We start from the raw sequence: 22500 nt of genomic DNA, 5'->3' as shown, positions 1-22500 counted from the left end.
TTGTTGATATTTTGAGACACTAACATATGTCCTTGGTGAATTTCAATGACATCATCGTGGCTTATGTCGATGCAATTTCCTGTTAGATTGAGGTTGTGTTCTTACCCTCTCACAGTGACTGAATTTTTGTTTTATTCCATATAAACATCTCAGACTCTTTTTAGTGGAAACAATTTTGTCTGTTGCAGTTCCCTTGAGACAGTATGATGCTAAAGCGGTCCGCCTGCGTTTCATGTTGGATATAGTTATAACATTCAAAATAATGCAGCACTAAAGAAGACTGTTATGTTATTATTATTATGGTATATTTGCGCCTAGGGCTTTTTCGCACTTCTCATTTGATAAAATAATGTAGCAAATTTTGTCTATTTTGAGGCTATTAGAAAAAGAAATTATATTATGTTAATTATATTTGTAAAATTTTAATTTATGCAATTACAAGGGTATTACTTGGATTATTGTGATTACTATTGCAAACCAATTCAGTAACATACCTTCTTTGTGTCTGTTAGATAAAAGTTGAATTTGGCGTTACAACCTTGGGTTTATATATAACTTTTATCGTAATTTTTTTATTTTATATATTTTTCATGTATGCGATTAGGCTGAAATGATAAATGGGACCTTGTGCGTTATCAGAAATCCTTCGGTGTCTATGTTAGCAAACATATGAGTTGCTAGACAAGGGTAAAAGAGCGTAGAAGGAAGCTTGGTCGATAGTGTGTGAAGGGTAAAGGGAAAGGAGGGGATGGGGTTAGGCGGACCACATTTGGGGTTGGGCGAAGTGGATAGACTGAAGGTGGGACGGGTGGGGTTCTTGTGTTTGGGTTTGCTGTTTTTCGTTCTCTTCTAATCCTGAAGGGAGAGGGGACATAATCAAAGGCAGTCAGTTGGAGGGTTATTATCTTACTTAGTTTTGTCGTATATTTAGTTGTTTTCGTAAGACATTTCTGTGCGTGTGTTCATGCATGGGAATTTGTTTGTTTACAGGACACGATCAAATTAGGGTGTAAGATTTTGGTTCAATTATGAAAAGGAAAGTTAATTTTTTAAGATTTTTATCACAATATTATCTTTGATTACATCTATACAAGCTCCACTATCTTAGTAAAGATGATCTGTCAGCATTAGACACTTTATTTGATAATTAAAGTCTTTATCAGTGTTGCAAATGTTGACTGAACTTTAGCAAAATAACATTTTAAATTTGTTGTTTCCGTCACTCGTCCGAAGGGATTAAATTCCTGTCCAACGTTAAAGGATTTTGTTTGACAAGATTCTAGCTTGGAAGCATTGAAGCCAGTTATCTTATGCTTAGTTGCTTGAATAATAAATGAAAAACATGTCAAACACACTGGTTTTATATAGTCCATTTTGAGTATGATAAATCGTACGAGTATTTATGTAAACAAAAATACAAGGAACAACTATTACTTCTGTTAACTCCATAGATACTTTGGTCATAATATATATTTTATGTTGATATTAGGGAGAGCTTAGATATCAATTTTACAATATTCAAGAATTGTTTTTCCGTTTCAAGTTGAAATAAAATCCCGTTTGCAACATTCGCACATTGGATTTGTTCTGCCGTTGTTTCCAGCACTTAACCATGTTCTGCTAATGTTTGCTTATCGTTTCCGGTGCTGCTTTGCTTTCATGGAAGTGTAGTTCTGATTCATTGTTATTATCAGAGCATAAAACTCCAAGTTTCTAGTCGATGTTGGAAAGTGAAACATATTTTGACTTTAAGTGCAGTGGGGATTTTGAGATAACCTATTTGTATTTTGATCGACTAAAGAGATTATGTCAGTTATTCACTGTTGTATTTGTATTATGGTTTCCTAAACGATTATGGCAATTATTCTTGTTATTTCAGTGAAAAGATGATGACAATTCTTCACATTATTGTAATAAAACGATAAAGCCAATTCACGTTATGGCATAAAAAAATATAATTCTTCACGTTATTGCAATAAAAAGATGCCAATTATTCATGTTATTGCAGTAAAATGATAATGCCAATTTGTCACGTTATTAAAGTAAAAGGATTATGCCACTTATTCATGTTATTGAAATAAAAAGATGATGCCATTTCCTATCGATATTGCAGTAAAAAGACGATGCAAGTTATTCACGTTATTGCAAATTGCGTTTTCTTATTACTTGTATAGTATGAGTCCCGTAAGATTACAGAAGATTTATTGATTCATCCATAATATATTGAATAGCTAACAGACGATATATTGCGATTAACTATATAATTATTATGTTTAATCTGTATACGGACGAATATCGAAACCAATAGGTTATTGCGGCCGGAAACGAAAATACACATAATCATATATAAATGAAAAATTGTGAGCAAAATGTGAGTGAATTTTGCATTGTTTGTGTGTGCGTATGTATATACATGAGTTAAACACTGTAAAGAGGACATTTCTTTTGCGTTATATGTAGATGCTAATGTAGTGAAAGTTTTCTGCTCTGGGGTTTAAACCAGAATTCGGCTATTAAACTATGAATATGGCCAGGTATCGTTATCTTCTATTTCTTTGGGAGCAAATTGAGTCTTGATTATAGCTTTCAATATATATACAATAGTTTTTAGCTTTTGTTAATATTTGTACTACCAGGAAATATAGGTCGTTAGACTCCTTTACTGCGGGTAAATCTGGTTTATATTGTTAAGACGGGAGATTTATAAAAAGTGAATTAGAAAAAATCTATGAATAATATGCATTTAGAGAAAAAATAAGTGAATTAATGAGCTTTTAAAAGAATGGCTTTAGAGGTACTAGGTGAGTCTTTCGCCAGAAATGTTATTCATTTAATTCATATAGTTTTCTTTACTTAGCTTATGCCATTATCATTAGATTGAAGGGCTTCACCTTAATGGCAACAAGGAGAGTACCTATCCTCTCACCTCTAATTCGGAAAGAGCCCGGGAATCATTTTTGAGTGGGATGAACATCTTCGATATGGAGAGGGAGACAAATCTTTTGATGGGTTCCAATTTGAGAATATGCAAGATCAACCGGATAAAAAACCAATTCTTCCAGCCCTCTTATTTTTATACTCGATCTTTTTATTTAAATATCATTAAGTGAGAAGAGGTTATTAGTCCTTGGCACCATTATATTCTATATTTTTAAATTCTATATTAAAAAAGAATTCTAAAAGGTTTCGGAATAAATTTGATACTCTTCACGTTTCAGTATCGTAACATACTGTGTAGTTCATTTGAATAACGTATTTTTTTAATGTTCAAGCTCTCTCTCTCTCTCTCTCTCTCTCTCTCTCTCTCTCTCTCTCTCTCTCTCTCTCTCTCTCATACGTTGTAAACTCTATCATTGCTCCTTCGTAGGATAGAGCAAATATATCTTGTTCCCTTTAACCCACTAGAGTAGTAAATCAAATACTTGGTGGTTAGTTAAATGTTAAATTCCAGCTATGGTGAGGTGAAAAAGAAAAGAGAGAAATTTAATTTACCCCGAATGACTGTTTCCCATTTGCACTGTATATCATTTTACATCATAATTAATAAAAGTAAATATTATCCAGTTATTCTCTGTATCTTATTTGCTGTGGCAGTGTATGTATGTATCTATGTATGTATATGTTAACTCTTCTTATTTACAATAAAAGGGTTGAAGTCTGAACTTTTTATTAGGACGCGACCATTTATTTTAACGTATTTATATTAAGAAAATCATTGATCAATATTCTAATATTAATTGCTGTTACCCAGGTTTTATTACAAGTTTAATTATTATATTCTTAAAACTTTTTGCTGTACGAATCATTCATTCTATGCTTGCATATCATATGTGCAGACTTTATTACATTTTTTAAAGAAAAAAAAATAATTTGTTGTAAGAAATACTAATGTCATGAATTTTTTGTTTGGTTTACAGGCCCCTGGCGAGAGTCGCATCCCAACGGTGCGACGGTCGGCCCTCCCCAGGCCCACCTCGGCAACTCCATCTGTTCTGCCACTTAGCCCAGTGCAGTTTAAGCCTGGCTTCAGCCCTCTTACTTCAGTCCATTCTCAAGTATCAACATCTTCTCACTTGTACGAGGCTCCTAGTCATTTGTGTTCCAGTCCTAAAGTGCTTCACTCCTCTTCTCCCACCTCCCAGCCCTCCTTGCCTCGCATAAGATTGCCTTCATCGAAAAACTCTCGATTCTCCGACACCGAAACTGCGGAGTCACCAAACCGTCGTGCCCAAAGACCTGTTTCAGGTAGCAGTCTCTTAAGCTACCAAACCACCGAAAGCTGGTCAGACGAAGAACGATTATGGGGAAGAGAAGCTCAAGAAGGAAGCTCTATTAAAAGTCTCAGAGCATCCACTGAGTCCTCTTTTTCTAAACAACTTGCAAAAATCACCAGAAGTTCAAATGAGGATGTGAGTGACCTTAGCCTTAATTTTCGTGTTTCAACGAGTATTCATGGGCCACGTTCCTGCTGGGAAGGTCCTCTTCACTCTGTGTCTTCGGCAGAGCCAACTACATCACATTTATCTCGAGACTGTGTTGGGAGACGAGTTCTTGTTGGTGGGGTAGAGCGTGGTACTCTACGATATTATGGACGAACTGCATTTTCTGGGGGAGACTGGTGTGGGGTTGAGCTTGAAAGAGCTGTTGGTAAGAATGATGGCTCAGTAGATGGTGTAATATATTTTTCATGTCATCCTGGCCATGGTATTTTTGCGCCTGCTGGTAAAGTGTTCCTAGATCTTGAACATATTGTAAGTGATGAGGCAATATCCATAAACAACAAAAACAGTCAAGATCAGGTCTGGCAAGGCTTCATGCCGTCCTCAACCCATTCTCAGGAAGCCAATGCTGTTAGGCGCCGGCCATCTGACGCATCGAGTGCCACATTTACAATTGAGGGCCGTGACTCTTCTCTTCCAGATACCCCAGAGAGTCAAGGATCTCTTCAGCAACCACATGAATGTACACAAGTCAAAAGACCATCTTTTCAAGATGACCATGAAGATGTTGCTAGTTTAGGGTCACCTGAAGATGCCACTTGTGATGAATCATCTCTCGGTATTTTAACTCCTGATCAGATGCCTGATTTTACAGTTACAGCTTCAGCATCTCTAGGAAGATCACCCTCTGATGAAGATGTAGCAGCTTTAGAAGATGAAGTATGTGATGGAGACAGTCCTGTAGGTGCTGTTGCTAATATGCCAGCTAATAGCCAGCTGTTGAGATGGGATTCAGACCCAAGTGCACTCTGTGTTGAGGAGTTATTTAAAAATGATGTGTCAGCAATCATCAGGGAGTTAAGGACATCAGCAGAAGTTAGCTCTTCAGGCGAAAGTTCACCAACAAGACCCCATCCATCTCCTGAAACTGAACAGTTTCAGCATGATGAAGAAGATATGGAAGCATTACAGAAAAAGGAAGATGAGGTGCGTAAAAATAGAAACACTTCAGAATCCAAAGAGAGACTACGGAAAATCACTCTTCAAGATGAATGTCATACTATACCTGAGCTTAGAGAAGTGCCTGCAGGTGTTGACCTGTCAAAATTACCAGCAATGGGTAGACGGGTTGCACCGCTTACCACCCGTCTTTTGCTAGCATCAACGTCAGCTAGTGATGTACCACCAGAAGTTGAAGCTACCTGGAGTAATGCAGCAGCAGCTATGACTACAAGTGCAGGTAGCCTAGACCAAGGTTACCAAGGTGATGCTGAGTGTGACCCACGATCAGAAGGTGGAACTGGAACAGCCTCTTCACCCACTGAAGACGTTCGATTATTCCATGGTGTTATTGATGTTGAAAGGTTAACCGAGGCTGATGTCAGCCTAGCTGATGATGAAGGTGAGGCAGAGCATCACAGTGGTGTTGCAGCTAGAGATAGGTCAGCCAGAATAATTGATGGCAAATTGTATCATAGTCATAGAGAACTTGGAAGAGCGCATGATCCTCATGGATCTGAAATGGATTCTTCAGGCTTTTATTCTGACCTTGATCCACGAGACCGTGATGCTGAAGATGAAAGTACAAGAACGGATTTAGAACCTGTTCAAGAGGCTCAAGGTAATTGTAATATGCATGATTCCCTGTTGGATGATCCAAGTCATGCACATGACGACAGTACGAACCACGACCACACATTTGACGACCATTCACTAAAAGATGAGCTGTTTGATGAAAAAGCTGGAACTACTGTATTGGACGAGGAAGATAGAAGCTCATGTAGCACTCTCAGGCCAGAATCTAAGGATCTGACTCCAGTGGAGCATCAAAATCGGTCACCATCACCATCACCATCAGACAATAAATGTTCACCATCTCCAAATAATAGTTCTGCTTCAGTTGACGATGTTAAAGCTTGCCCCCTCCCAAAAGCTATCACTGAAGCCACAGCCGTTATAACAGAAAATAAACTAACAGATTCTGGCATTTCTGTAGAAGGGGGTGAAGAAGGAGTGAAAGCACCGGTTCCAAAAGTTCGCACATATGAAAAACCTTGGTTGTCCAGACCCCCTCCCCCTAAAAAGAAAGAGGAGCCAAGAAAGCCTTTACAACCTCCGCCTCCTATGCCCAAGAAAAATGTACAGTCGAAGCTCAAGGCCCTACTGGAGGCTCAAGAGCCAACTAATGACGAGGCGCGGCGACCTCGACAACCTCGCAAGAATCGCTGGGATGATGTAATGAATAAAATAGCAGAAGGGCAAAAGGATGATAAAGTGAGACCAAAGATTAAGGAAGTTAAAAGTAGATTATTAGATGGCTTGAAAACTCAAGCTCAGCTATCACCTCAGGCGGAACGTATCCGCCAGGAACGACGGGAAAGGCGGGAGCGTCGAGAACGGCAGGCTGCCGCTGCAGCTAATGCAGCCAGGCGAGCCATTCAGGCTAGAGGGGACAGGAAGAGGAGGTAAGAGTCAGCATATTTACGTCATTGTATATTTACAGATCTAAAAGTAAGATTTATGAGTCTTCAGAGCATCAAATATACACATATGATTTCATGGCTTATTGCAAGGAGGTAATATCTACCACAAACTATAGGGTCCTTTTTAAGTAAAATTTCAGTCTTTAAAAAAGTCAAGTATTAGTTGGTAATCAAGAAATCCTTATGAGATTTTCTGCATTTGTGTCTCTTGATATTACTTACTATAAAATGCCAATTTCTGAAAACTGCTAGATTTTGATGCTTTCCAGTTTAATGATAGTGCGTTTTTCTTTTTGAATACCATCTGATCTATTTTTCTTGGATATATAAAAAGGGAAGAATCCATACCTAACTCGGTCACTATGGTATCTTGATAGAACATTCTATTATATGGAACTATACAGGACTCTATTCTGGAAGATTGTTCTCATAGATTTTTATTTTGGTGAGGAAAAAAAAACGGTTGTACACAAACATTTTGTTCTGAATACACGGTTTCTTTTTATTCTTTTATCATCTTGATGATGATGCGATTGAAGAAAAGATTTGCTAACTTTATTAATTTGGTTTCTTTTTAAAATTTTGCTTGGCCGAGAAAATGTCAGGCAAGTACTCCAATTACTTGATTCAAGTTAGAACTGTTTGATTTAAAAGTTTTGGTGCTCAAGCATAAAGTAAATGTTTGTAATACTGAATCAGAACGTGAATTTCACATGACCCAATGACACTCGTTATTGCATCTAGGCAAGAGTAGAAAGTTATTTTACTGATAGGTTCAGCGAGTTAGTAGTTCAGTCATATAGGCTTAGTTCTACTCTTTCTTACTTATAGCCTTTGTTCCACTCTTTCTTACTCATAGGCTTATATTCATAAATTGAAAATGTTCAATGATGCCTTGTAATTGAGAAGACTGGCATTTCTCTGACAAGTCACTTATCTCAATATATATGACCGAAATTCAAATAGCATTACAGGTGATATTTTTTTTTTTTTTTTTTTTTTTTACTATCGTGATCTGAGGTGTCAATGACTGCAACGAAAATTAACTTTTGATAGTTCTGGTCATTGGATGCAAGTATGTAAAACAGACCCAGAAAAAAATTATGTTCGTTTACTATTGTTAAAAACAATTAAATTATGCTGCTAAACATTTCTATTTTATTAGAAAAAAAATGAATTAGATCTTGTGTAATGAGTGACTTATGTTTCGCGAAACTCGGGATTGATTGATCGATTAATTTTGAAGTTTTCTGGCACCCTAACATCGATGGCCATTGGCGCCAGGAATTATCGATCCAAATTTGTGATATTTCTTACTGTTTCACTTAAATGATAAAATTGACTGATAGTATCACCTTTTGATGAAAAAGATCTAATTTGTTGTTAAACATAATAAGATATAGCAAAAGTCTCATTTACCAAGAAATGTTATGTTTGGAAAAAAATAATAGAAATTTGGACCTTATATTTTTAAGCTGTGTGTATTCATATAATGTATTTTACACTTCTTTGCAAATTTTCTCATAATTGTTGAAATTATAAACTTATACTTCAGGGGAGTTTTCCATTTAGTTTTAAAATAACACTAATGGAAAGCAGTAAATATGTTGAACTTTATTTTGTTGAGACGAATGAATCCCATTGGTTAACTCAAGAGTACAATCAGAATGATGAAACAGAGTTATTACTTTATTGATTTTAAATTCATAACCTTTATTGGCCGGGTTCGATTTTGAAGTTTTATTAGATATTTTTGTCCGTTGGATGGTTATCTTTATTCATTGTATGCTATTTGACGACTGATTTTATTGAAAGACGGCGTATTTAACTTTTTTTTTATTTAAACTCCCAAGAGGTGAGATATAAAGTGAAGCTGGAAAATAAGTAAATTATGAAATATATTCAAAACTTTAATAAAATGATCTCCGTTAAGTGTCTACGAGAATAAGAATAGTCACTGATGTACTCATGATATTCATTTTCTTTGAAAATGAAGATGTATATCGTAGAAAATGGAAGCTTTATTGATATGCCTGACTAAAGAAGATTCTCTCTCTCTCTCTCTCTCTCTCTCTCTCTCTCTCTCTCTCTGTTATGCTTTTGGTATTAGTATGTAATTATACGTGTTATATTAATAGGTGCTATTATTCCAAAGACTTGATAGTATCGAAGTAGCCTACCTCCAAAGCTTTAAGAGAAGTGTATGTGCTCGGATGACTGGCTGTGTGAATATATATATATATATATATATATATATACACATATATATATATATATATATATATATATATAGTCTTGAAATTATTAAAAGGCGTGTATGCATGATGACGGACATGTCCCATAACTCCATTATTTTCAACCCTATCGTTAAGAATACGGAAGTTAAAGAGTGATCGCAGGTTGGCATCCCCACACTTAGGTAAGGACACGGCTTCTAGGTTAGGTTAGGTTAGGTGGGGAAGTTTATATTAAGTAGCATTCTATGCAGGGTTGAGGTCCTGTCCGTCGTTATACAAAGGCTCCTATTGAAATTATTAGAATTATTAATATTATTAAGACTATTTAGATTAATTATTAAAATTATTATCATGCCCTTATACTCATTTACTCCCTTTTTATTTCCACCCCAACAGTTCTGCGAGTATTCGAAGTAATCGAACAAGTCGAGCGCCGTCGCTAGACTCGCTCCCGACCGACCCGACGCGACCCTATAGTCGCGGATCGACACCGGAACAATCCATCGCATCCAATAAATCCAGTGAGTATACTTTCATATCAAGCGAATGAGGGAGTACGTAGTTGTAAATTTTGTCTCATTGATTGACGTGTGCATTTTGTTTAGTTTAGACTGTAGAATTTTGCAATGAAGGTAAATACTTCAAAGGATGAAGAACCTTGGAAAAACTTATAACTCGTACTTCTGCATTTCTATAGTTTTATATTTGTTTTACGAGCTCCTCTTACCAGGAAATAAAACAAAATTGATTGTGGAATTTGGTAGTTTTTTGTTTATGATATTTTCATGTGCATGGTTGCAAATAGCGGAGAATTTCCGACTATTTTTATTTAAGATATTGTAATTAGTATACCGTTGTTTTTGTTGGATTTATTTTAACTGTAACATTGGTTTATATTTGTTATTGTAAGTTGCACATAAGGTGCCTTTACTTCGTAAGTTATAAATGGTGGCCATAACCGCGCTGCTTTTATAAAGACATTGAACGACTAGATGACTTTTAATGCAGGTATGAAAATTGGTCTTCAAGCACAACGACTGTTTCTGCTCTTTATTTAAGCAGCTTATTAATGATGGTAACCCTTTGCATGATGAAAGTATTGATTAGACCCTGACTAGTCTGCATGACAGTAAAAGTAAAAATCGACGATAAAAAAAAAAAAAAAAAAACGGAAAGAAAATTAACTTCCTGACAGACGTTGACGAACATAGAAAATTGTGGTGAAGCGTTATTGGTATTGTGTGGAATGAGGATTAGAGATCGAAATAAGTGTTAATGCTAAGATGTTTATTTTATTTATTTTTCATATTATTTATTTTTTATAATTTATAACCTTGTCTACTATCTGCTTTAGTGATATCAAGCGAAATCTAACTGAGGCGTAGGGAGATATGATGGTGATGATATCAAGTGTATTTGTCCTCAAGACCATTTTAGGCATCTGGGATTTTTCTGGTGTTGATGTGTCTACAATAGTTTCGTTTTGCGTCAAGTTTTGTGAACTGCTAATGAAAGAAGGAATTTTAATTCCTTTCGCGACGGTGTGAGATTGTTTTATCAACATTTAATGTAAATGATTATGCTTTCAATTGCAGGGATTTGTGGAAACTATTTAACCATGAATTCTTCAATTAGTGTTGATTGTATTTATGCTTTTAGTAGCTCACGTCAAATGACCAGCGGCTTCCTTGTTTGATACTGTTTTAGATTGTTGTTTCATTGTAAAATGCGGTGTGACAAAACAGAAAGGGCTTCATTTTGGTCGAATTCTAGTTAGATTTTTTTTTTCAGGAATAGACTAAATGTCAAGAGAATGCCATTATATATTTGTTTTCAGTTACTTAGAGTAAATAGAGTATGTAAAAGGGGTATAGACATGTAGGTGAGGCCAGAATCCTTATTTATTTCGTAAATGATAGCAATAAATTGCTAGGAAATCACTAGTGACTTATTTTAGATACATTTGTCTAAAGATATGAACAAGTAGATGAAAATAGATTTACGTAGAATACAAGAAATATAATTTAAAAAAACCCGAAATAATTTGACACTTATATGTATCTAAGAGTGCATACATTAGCAGATTTTTTTACGATTTGTACCCCAGGGGAAAGAGGAGGCCGACCCCAACTTTTTTTTTTTTTTTTTTTTTTGCCGTAAGGGAGGAGGAGGAGGAGGAAGAGGGGAGGGGAAGAAGAGGATGTTCACCATTCGCACATGTGCTCCTTCCCTTGAGGTTAGCCCTTCAGCCAGAGACGTTCCATGTATTAGGGCTTGAGTGCTGAGCTGGTTCAGGTGTCTCATCCTCATTCGCCATGAATGGAGTCTCTCTCTCTCTCTCTCTCTCTCTCTCTCTCTCTCTCTCTCTCTCTCTCTCTCTCTCTCTCTCTCTCTCTCTCTCTCTCCTTTGCATATAATATCTAACTATATATCAACTTCTACTTACACTTACATACTCGCACATATATCCTGACTACTACTTCCGTCGTTATAACTTAATATGTATATATACATACGGCCCTCTCTCACCAGGGCATGAGTATGCCCTTCATCCCCTACCTGAGGGACGGGGGAGCTGTGCGTGATCGATATGATTATATATATATATATATATATATACGTATATATATGTATATACTTATTTATACACATGTTTATGTATATATATACATATATATATTATGTATACACACATATATATAATTATATATATATATATATATATATATATATATATATATATATATATACAGTATATATATATATATATATATATATATATATATATATATATATATATATATATATATATATATATATATATGTGTGTGTGTGTGTGTGTGTGTGTGTTTATAGCCAGAAACTAGTTCTTTATTATAGAGGGGAGATTTCCCGTTACATGTTTTCATTAAAGTAGCGTTGAACATTTTCTGCACAGAAACTCATCATCGTATCCGGTCAAATGAGCACGACTCCCTTTAATTCTCGTTATCGGAAAACTCTTGAAAATCTTTTGTATCTTCCGGCTGAGAAAAGTTGGTCTTGGTCTTGCCTGGAGATTTCGAAGTTCCCGCCTCCGCTAACGATTAGGAACCTTTAAAAATCCCGTGTGATTATTTTTTTTCTTTCGGTTGGGGAATGTAGGTCATCGACGAAAATAGTTATGGCGAGAAGGACTAGGATTAAATGTCACGATCTGTCGTTGAGAATATAAATGAATCTTTATATACATACATATACATATATATATATATATATATATATATATATATATATATATATACATATATATATACATATATATATATATATATATATATTTATGTATGTACGTATGTATGTATGTATTTATAGGCATATAAAAGCGTTGTTATTCCAGCCATGCTCTGTGGGACAAAAACGTGGCAATAAAGAAAGAGCAAGAAAGAAAAATGGAAGTGCCCGAGATGAGAATGCTTAGGTGGATGTGCAGTGTCACAAATAAAGATAAGATCCAGAATGAATTGTTCATGGGGACAGTCTAAGTATTAAAGGTTTCAAAGAAAGCTCAGGAAAGAAGACTGAAATGGTTTGGTCATGTCTTGAGGGGAGAAGATGAACACGTATGCAAAATGGTTATGAACATGGAGGTGAAGAGCAGAAAGATAAATTATTGGATGACATGAAGGAAAATGGTCTGAGAGAACAAGGTGTACAGAACAGAAGAAGATGGAGAAGGCTGACTAGAAACAACGACCCTATATAGAAATGGGAAAAGTGAAGTGTGTGTATGTATATATGTATATATATATATATATATATATATATATATATATATATATATATGTATATATATACATAAGCATACACACACACATATATATATATATATATATACACATACATATACATATACTGTATACTGTATACTGTGTATATATATATATGTATGTATACATATATATATGTATATATATATATATATACACAGTATATATATATATATATATACACAGTATATATATATATATATATATATATATATATATATATATCCGTTTGTTACCAGTTAATGCGTTGCTTTTGCCTTTTTATAGTGTTAAATATTATGTCTCAAATACTCCTTAATATCGAATTATTTTTACGTGGTTATTTCCAAATATCAAGAGGAACATCATATACATGCATCTCCTATGGCCAGGGTTCAAACATCGCCTTTTGGGTGTGTTTGAGGGATGGCAGTGTTTTACCAATTCAGTGCTTTAAATTTTAAAATGCACGTCTTTGTTTTCAATCTAGTTCATACATCTGAACACACCCTTTATATAGAGCTGTATGCAAGCGCAGATCTGTAATAAATATCAAATTATGTATTTGTAACTTTATAAGAAAAAATTGCTTTCTTGTTTACGATGATTATGAAACGTCGCTCTATTTATCCGTTTGAATATCTGTTCCATATACCATCCAGATCTCTGTTTCCGGACCCCAGGGAACGTTAGGAGGCACCACCCTAGGGGGAAGATGTCGACCCCCATCCTCAGGGTACCCTGTGAACCGCAGTTAGAAAGTGGCAGTTTGGTTTGCTAATCTTTAACCACAAATTGCATTGTTCTTTTTCGAAGTAATGAAATGGATCGTTAAATAGTTTGACTTTCTTTTGAATTATTATTATTATTATTTATTATTTATCATTATTTATTTATTTCTTATTACAAGCTTAGCTTCAAACATATTTGGAAAAGCATGATGCCTTAAGCTCAAGGGCTCCATCAGGAAAAGATAGCCCAGCGAGGAAAGGAAATAAAGAAATAAACTACAAGAGAAATTATGAACAATTAATATAAAATAATTTAAGAACAGTAACAATATTAAAAAGATCTTTCACGTATAAACTGTTCAAATTTAAGCATTCGCTGCAAGTTTGAACTTTTGTATGGATTATAGGTAGAAAGAAATAAGATTTTGAATTTAAGGCGTGAGTAATATGATTTGATATCGATGGTCTACGGCATCTAATGCACTTAGAAATATACTATATAGCAGGGAGTAAATACATGAATTCTGAGTATTGTAGCTTAGCCTTTGAGTCTGTCTTCCCAAGTCGTGCAGTAATCCTGTCTTTTCTTTCTGGTGCCTTGTTTTGACAAATGAGCTCACTCGTGGTAAGACAGTTTCCACCCAGTCTTATGTAGGGTCCAATTTCACTCCCTTTCTGTTTTGGGGGAGGCAGATCTGGGAGGGCGATTGGAAAGGGTCGCCTTTGAGCATATTTGTTTGCTTGGTTCAAATTCCATTTATTGAGCGTCTTCATTAAAAAGAAATTTGCTAAATTCCAGGCTGAAATGTAATAAATTGAAGCAGTGCTTTCGACATACTTAGAGTAAAACATTGGTAAATAATGTTTACTGAAGAAATCGCAAACCTACACTGGGAATGTAAATACTTTTGATAATATTTTATGTTAAGAGGTTATAGCTTAGTTGACGGATGCCGATTTTTAAGAATGGTTGTTATACAGTATTATTAAGCTCAAAGTTCAATCATAATAGCTTTAATAATCATAATTCTTTTATAAAGTTATTGCATTCTTAGAATGATTCGCAATATTGTTTTTCTCTTAATTAAGTACACTAAGTAAATAGAATTTAGCTGTATTATGTTCACTGACGATAATTAACTGAAATATGCATTTTTGGAAAGTTATTGCCAACTGATTTATAAACCCAATTCGTAAACAATAGCAAAATGAAAAGGATTTGGGGGCAAATTGAACATAATGAATAAACTAATTCTTGCATACCTGAACATATGTATATTGAAACATTCACATATGTATAAGTGTAGCTTATGCCAAGTTATCAGTATGTATTTATGAACTATATTTACTGCGAACACCTATTGTTTTTATTAATTAAAATAAGCAACAAATACATTTTAATATCGAATTCTTTCTGCCTCGGGATCAAAGAGGTCAAGGGAAATTACTTTTCTGAAAAGAATTTCTAGCCTGGCAAGGATTCCAACCAATGCGAAAGTGACAGTCGACACCATATATGCATATACTTTATTTAGTGTTTGTGTCTATATGTATTGTATACATATGCATCTATGCATATGTACTGTATGTATGTATATGTATATATATATATATATATATATGTAATGTATGTATGTATGTATGTATGTATGTATGTATGTATGTTGCTTGTTTGTTTATCTACATCTATCTCTACACACACACTCATATATATATACATATATATATATATATATATATACATATATACACATATATACATAGTATATATATGCATTTATATACAGTATATATATATATATATATATATGTCTGTGTGTGTGTGTTTTAAATGGTTACATCCTCGTATGTACATTTTTATAGCTCCTCTGTTTTCCAGGAGTTTGTATTCAACCACTCCAATTAAGAGCAGTCAGCCTCGTGGATTAGCATTCTCATTTGCATAACAGCTTCGTACATTTAATTTGTAGCTATTGGAGTTTTAATTAATGGCTTTTGAAAAGTTTGTCTGATTTTAACAGCTAGGGATAAAAAAACAGAGAGGAACTGCATGTAGCCAACTATAATGAAAAAGGTTTTGGTGTTCACGAAACATTTTGTGCACATCCATGCATACAGATGGTTAGTGAGCGAGTGAGCTTAGTCCTTCATGCACTAATACAATATATATATATATATATATGTGTGTGTGTGTATGTGTGTGTTATATATATATATATATATACATAGATATATATATATATATATATGTGTGTGTGTGTGTGTATGTGTGTTATATATATATATGTGTGTGTGTATGTGTTATATATATATATATATATATAGTATTTATAATAGTGGGTGTATATGGTTTACGAATGGAAAAGTTCAAGATTGAATTTTAAAAGAACGAATAAAAAGGGAAAGTCTAAAGTTTTTATGAAACATTGGTTGTGCTAGGTGACGTAATTGCTATTAAAAGAGGTGCCATTTTTGGGCTGCATAGAATTTTTGTATTAAATGAGATTGGAGAGATCAGTGGAAATTGATAGAAATATATCGGTACAAAAGCATGTTAAGTTTATATTGGTTGTATGTATGTATGTATGTATGTATGTATATATATATATATATATATATATATAAAGTAATTATTTGGTTGTATAAAAGGTTGATATAGAAATGTATGGACTAGGATGAGGCTGTAAAATTAAATATGACAATCAAATTGGCCAAGAAGAATATTAGAATAGAGTATAAAGATGAAATGAATGATAAAATAGATTAGGATTGCATATATTTCCGAGATGGGGTCGTATAGTTTATGGGAAATATTTGAAATGAGCGATGGAGAAGTGTTATTAGGTTATTAAACAAAGAAAGAAGATAAAAGGGAGGTTATTTTAGCAGGAATTGCATGAAAAAAAGATAACCATGTGTACATATACAGTGGAAGAGATAGTATAGTCAAGAAAAGAGTTTTTATTGGGAACTTAATGATACTGAATATTTCTGTGTACGAATTCGATTTAATATTCACCAATTAAAATACGAATTTAGTGCTGGGTCCTCCTGGAAATTCTATATTCATGTGTGTGTGTTTTGTATATGCAAATTGTGATGAAATTACATACAGTATTTGAGAATATTCGAACTTATATTATTTGCTTATGGCAACTAGCACTGTTCAGTGAGATTCAGTTATATGATGAGGGAGAAAATATTTCAAGCAAAAGAATTCATGACAGCAAGATAAAACAATGTAAGAATATAAAGGCAAAAATGTCTGTAATTATAGGAACGTATTATTATTATTATTATTATTATTATTATTATTATTATTATTATTATTATTATTATTATTATTATTATTATTATTCATTGTTTCGGACGTTGGTCAAAATGCTTTGCATGATGATTAATGCTGTTACGAAGGAGTCGTACAAATATCCCATCCAATCCTTCCCTGTAGGACTTTTTTTAAGTCAGCAAGTTCTAATATGCCTAAAAGATTACGCAATAAAGTAGGAGGCGATAAAAGGAAGGAATGACGACAGAGGTGAGGAAGGTAAATGTTGGGATCCTTAGCGGAATGTTTGTAGGGGTGTTTACATGTTTACTGTGGGTTCTCTCCACGCGTGCCTCAGCTGGCCTGTCGGTGTACTGTGTCTTGTGTGTTCTGTTCTTCCCCCACAGGAAGGGGATTGGTGTGACGTGATCTGCCCCATTGGGAAACAGAGGGGAAATTCTAGGTAAGTGGGGGAAGGTGGGTGGGTACGGACCACTCTATTAGTTTTGGGTCTTGTATAACTTGAAGTTTAGACTGGCTGGAGGAGAGGTTAACTCGGTTAATATATTGTATACGAGAGGAAAGTCTGTCTCTCTTGATGCAGGGCGATTTTCACAAGCTCTCATTGCCGTCGACAGTTTTATAGCATTTTGTTTCTTGTCAACGATGAAAGGGTAATTGTCTTGCATATTCAGTTCAAGTGCAGACATATTATGTCTCAGAAGGATATTGGGAGCTAAATGGCAAGGCAGGATTAGAAATGAGATTACTCGAGTGTCATAGTATGCGGATGAGATCATGGTGAGGGGTAGATGGATATGGTTTATGTATGCTCTTCGCAATCCCCAAGAGTGATTAGTGCACCAAACGTTCAGCTTGGCTCCACAATGCACTGGAAGAGTTGGAAGACCCAGGCCTACATGACTGAGGACTATGAAGTGTGAAGTAGGAGATAGTGAATGGAGAAGTATTGAAGTAAAAGCTCAAGATAGAGACAACTGGCGAAATCTAACCGAGGCTCTTTGTGTCAATAGGCGTAGGAGGAGGTGATGATGATGAAGGTTTCTACAACTGAAAATCTGATTTTTAATATATTTATTGATTGATTTATTGATTAATCTTAATAGGATCTTGAATAAAATCGAGCACCCTAGGTTACGATCCTTGTAGAAAGGTGATCATAATAAGGGAATTGGTCTTATAGCCAAGCTAGATAATTATCATCTTATTTTTATGAGATGAAATATTAGATCATTCTTCTGAAAACATTCCCAGTTATTTTGAATTTACGAATATCAGTCTTAGCCCAAGCCAAGCTCCGTAGGTAATTTTTAAATTTGATTTAGATTTTTTCAATTTTTGGGGCGTTGGGAAAACAAATTCGATTTTATACAATCTATGGCCTTGCATTACTAATCCGACCTTATTTATAGAGTACTTACGTTTTGTCTTCTGTAAATCAATATAATTCTCGCACCAGGTATATTAAAAGAATATAACCTTTTGCTCGTATCGACGTAGCATTGGGCCATCATGTGTATTCATGCCTATGACGCTGGCTGTCTAGAAATTATACGGGACGTGATGACATTTGCTGGATTAAGGCTGACACCCGTGAAGAGAATAACTTTTTAAATTTAAAATATTGGTAGAATTATAAATAATAATTATTAAGAGATTATACAGTTACTTTTAATTATATCTCTATATTGGGATAATAACCTTTAACATGAGTGAAAATAATCTACTTGACTACAGTGGTATTAGAGAGAGAGAGAGAGAGAGAGAGAGAGAGAGAGAGAGAGAGAGAGAGAATAATTTTCTGAGCTCTGATTCGTTAGGCTGTTGGTGGCGACATTGGTCACCTTATTATTCTCCTTAAAATGAACTTGAAAATATCTGTCGAAATGGAGAAGTAATTATAGAGGCAAACTGAAAAATCTGTGTATGTGTATACTATATATAAATATATTTATATATATATATATATATATATAAATATGTATATGTGTGTGTGTGTGTATGTATATATATATATATATGTATGTATATATGTATATATATATGTATATGTATATATATATATACATATATATGTATGTATATATATATATATTATATATATATATATATATATGTCTGTGTGTTGCATATATATGTGCGTAAAAATATGCAGATAGTTAATACTGTCAAAATGCTCCTAAACGTGAAAATAAAATAGCCAACATTATTATCAAATATGTCATATGTAAGTGAAAAATCATCCACATTTACTTTACTTTACTTTACGTTACGGGCTGTTTTCCTGGTCTAACCACACACGGAAACCCTGTGTCCTACAGGATACAAGAGATATTTGTCGTATCCATTCTCACGTATTTAGAGTATGACACAGCGTATTCCGCATTAATTATCAAGTCCACATTATCGAAGTACTTGGAAAACAAGTCTTCAGCGTCTGAAAAGCCTCAATATCGAAAGCCTCTTGGATGTCTTGTTGGTTGAGCTTGTTATATAGTCTTGGGGCCGCATGTTTGTATAAAGAAATCATATCTTTTATTTAGATTTTTTCTTTTATTTTTTTACATAACCCTGTGCATTGAAGTGCATATCCGTTTTACAGCAGATAATATCCTCTACTGTCAGCAAATCATATTAAAAGGAGTTTTTTTCTATTTAGAGTATGAGAAAAATTGTGCTTAATTATAGAGGTGTTGTCTTGGGGTGCTGGAAGTCTCATATACTTATGCATTTAGGGTTTTATACATACATGCATACATACATACATACTCTTGAGACAATTTATTTCTGCAATAAGTCTCTCATAGGCTATAGGAACAGACTCCTCATCGACATAAATTGAATAGAAAATGTATAGCAAGAGAAGGTGAACCTTATTACAAACAACATTGGTAGAAGGACACAGGGAATATAAAACCAATGTGAGACAGATAGGATATTAAGATATATTGTCATTCTCTCACCTTCTCCCCTTGATTATTCTCTTGAGAAAGACGTCACTAATGGAAATCTCCCCCGTCACGTGGTTTGTGTCACAATCATTCATTGCTTATATATTCGCCAGGCTGTACTTTAACATGCTATTATAGATATGCCTTATTGGGGCAGTTAGGAATATGGAGAGAGAGAGAGAGAGAGAGAGAGAGAGAGAGAGAGATCATTCTTAGATCAAATTACCTTTACAGGCATTCCCGTGTGGCTTTACTTATTTAAATAAATGCCTGCAATCTTTGTTATCTATAGTTCAAGTATCTGTTCTCAAATTACCAAGTAATCAACGTATTCTAGACAGTATAAAATTAAGACTTCTAGTTTCCTTTCATATCTAATGTGTCATATTGGTGTTGTTAGTTTATTTATAATACATTGGCAAGGCACAAAGTTAATAATGCTTTTTTTTTCAAAGTGATGAATTTTTATGTATAATGTACTATTATTTTCTGGGATATCTTTTCAACGAATAAGAATGAATCTTGTATATTTATCTAGATTATTTTATATCTCCATATCAACATTACATTTAGCTCTTTTTTATTAATTTTGTTTCGACGTTGAGATTCGTCAGTTATGGCCTGTCACTAGTTTTCTCTAGGTCTTAGTGTATCTTTTTACTTTTGTATCGTCATTAGCTCTCCCCTTTGTATCATAGAAAAGTACCACTATGTTAACCACCCAAACAATTTATGCAGATGATAAAAGGCTGTGGAATCAGCGTGGAGTCGTGAGACACACTACTTGTGACTTTTTGCCAACCAGAGGGTGTCCCATTGATGACAGCCCATTGTTTTGTGCTACTTAGCTAGTCATCTACCTCGCTTCCTACTTCATCAGTAATATGTGGACTCCACAGAGAGAGAGAGAGAGAGAGAGAGAGAGAGAGAGAGAGAGAGAGAGTTAGTTGCCCTTTCCCTACCGTAGGGGGTTGCTGCCAGCAGTGTGCCTTGCTCGACACACCAGTGACTTCATGGTACAAGTGTCTTTTACAGCAGCCCCTCGGAGCCCTGCTGCATCGCTTTATGCCTCTTAACTTTTCTTCCGTTCCCCTTGGTCTTTTACTACCTAGTTGCGACATACATACATACATACATGCATACATACACACGCACACACATATATATATATATATCTATTTCTATATCTATTTCTATATCTATATCCATATATATTATATTATATTATATATATATATATATATATATATGATTTATATATATATATAAAAGTATATATACTTTTTGAGTGGGAATATCTTAACGTGGTGAAAGGGTATGTGTATCCCCATTATCAGCAAAACCGCAGTGGCCAGCTTGATGAAAATCTGCCAAACTCCAGATATGAGTAAAGACATGTCTGAGGGTTTTGTCCAGCAGTGGACTAGAAACGACTGCATTTGTTATATATATATATATATATATATATAATATATATATATATATATATATACTGTATATATGTATATACATATAAAATTTAGCCAGTGTGTGAAATCTGATTGTACCGCCTTTTAGGCTTTCATTAATATAATGATAAATTGATTTCCACCCGTAAGTGTAAATTTAATCCTAACATGACCAATAGTTTGTGTTAGTGAGTAAAACTGTTATTGAATAAATCCTGGATGGATTTTTTTTTTTTCAATTTTGAATATTCAATCTTATCGAATTTTCCAAAATGGTTCTACAGTTTATTGGTGAAAAAAAAATAAAACTGTCTCAATGAGTTAAAGTAATTAAAAAAAAAACATACGGTGTATTTAGACTACTTATTGTTCAGCAGAGCCACAGAAACGAGAGAGAGAGAGAGAGAGAGAGAGAGAGAGAGAGAGAGAGAGATTTTTTCCTGCTCTGAACTGATAGTGTGCCTTGCTGGAAAGATTATACTTGTACGTGGGCGGATAGGTTGAACTAGCTGTTGAGCAAGCGTTGGTGGTTGGGTGGATGGGAGGTCGCGACTGGTTTGGATAGGCGGAGACCAGGGCAATTGTGGGCGTGAGAGTGTACTGACGAAACGCACCCCACCTCTCTCAGTGGATCCCCTGCCCATACCATACCACACTGACCGGTCCTTCGGGTTTTATTTAACGTCATCATGGGAAAGCTTAACCAATACCACTTGAAGGGAGAGCTCACTCCCTTTTACAAGCTCACAGATCATCTTCACGTACAGCTGGGCACAGGAATTCCTGGTACACCTTGCTCTGATGAATTGCATCCTGCCATACCCTTACTGCGCGGAGAGTTCCGGTGTTTTGTTCCGCCCACTACCTTTACCCCCTCCTCCTACATTATATTTTGCTACTTGTCGCGAAGATAGGGTGTCGAAGGGTACACTTCTTCGGAATGAGGTGTACCATCGACCCCTTTTTACAACTGTACATTATACTCTCCATACAGATTGCTACAGTGGCCTTGGTTCGGTTACCTTTTCCTTACCCATCATTCCAGTTCCTCTAGATTTTCTTCACTTTCCAGCCCCCTACCCCCTCCCCCCTCCCCCTCTTTTGAACCATCCTCCGTAAAGTACTGATTTCATT

At 34.8% G+C, this 22500-nt stretch overlaps 1 protein-coding gene across 6 annotated transcripts in view; it reads left to right on the top strand.

Annotated features, from left to right (window-relative positions):
• The window catches only part of LOC137631732 (CAP-Gly domain-containing linker protein 1-like), a 588803-nt gene that overhangs the window by 152089 nt on the left and 414214 nt on the right, over positions 1-22500 (top strand). For all 6 annotated transcript variants that reach the window (XM_068363622.1, XM_068363620.1, XM_068363621.1 and 3 more), the window contains exons 2-3: positions 3918-6904; positions 9556-9680. In XM_068363622.1, the coding sequence (XP_068219723.1) occupies positions 3918-6904; positions 9556-9680 (3112 nt within the window). The remainder of the gene's footprint in view (positions 1-3917; positions 6905-9555; positions 9681-22500) is intronic.

The sequence above is a fragment of the Palaemon carinicauda genome, chromosome 40, assembly GCF_036898095.1.
Source record: "Palaemon carinicauda isolate YSFRI2023 chromosome 40, ASM3689809v2, whole genome shotgun sequence".
In the NCBI taxonomy this organism is placed as follows: Eukaryota; Metazoa; Arthropoda; class Malacostraca; order Decapoda; family Palaemonidae; genus Palaemon; species Palaemon carinicauda.
Note: the sequence above shows the minus strand (reverse complement) of the source record. Positions and strands in the feature narration are given on the sequence as shown.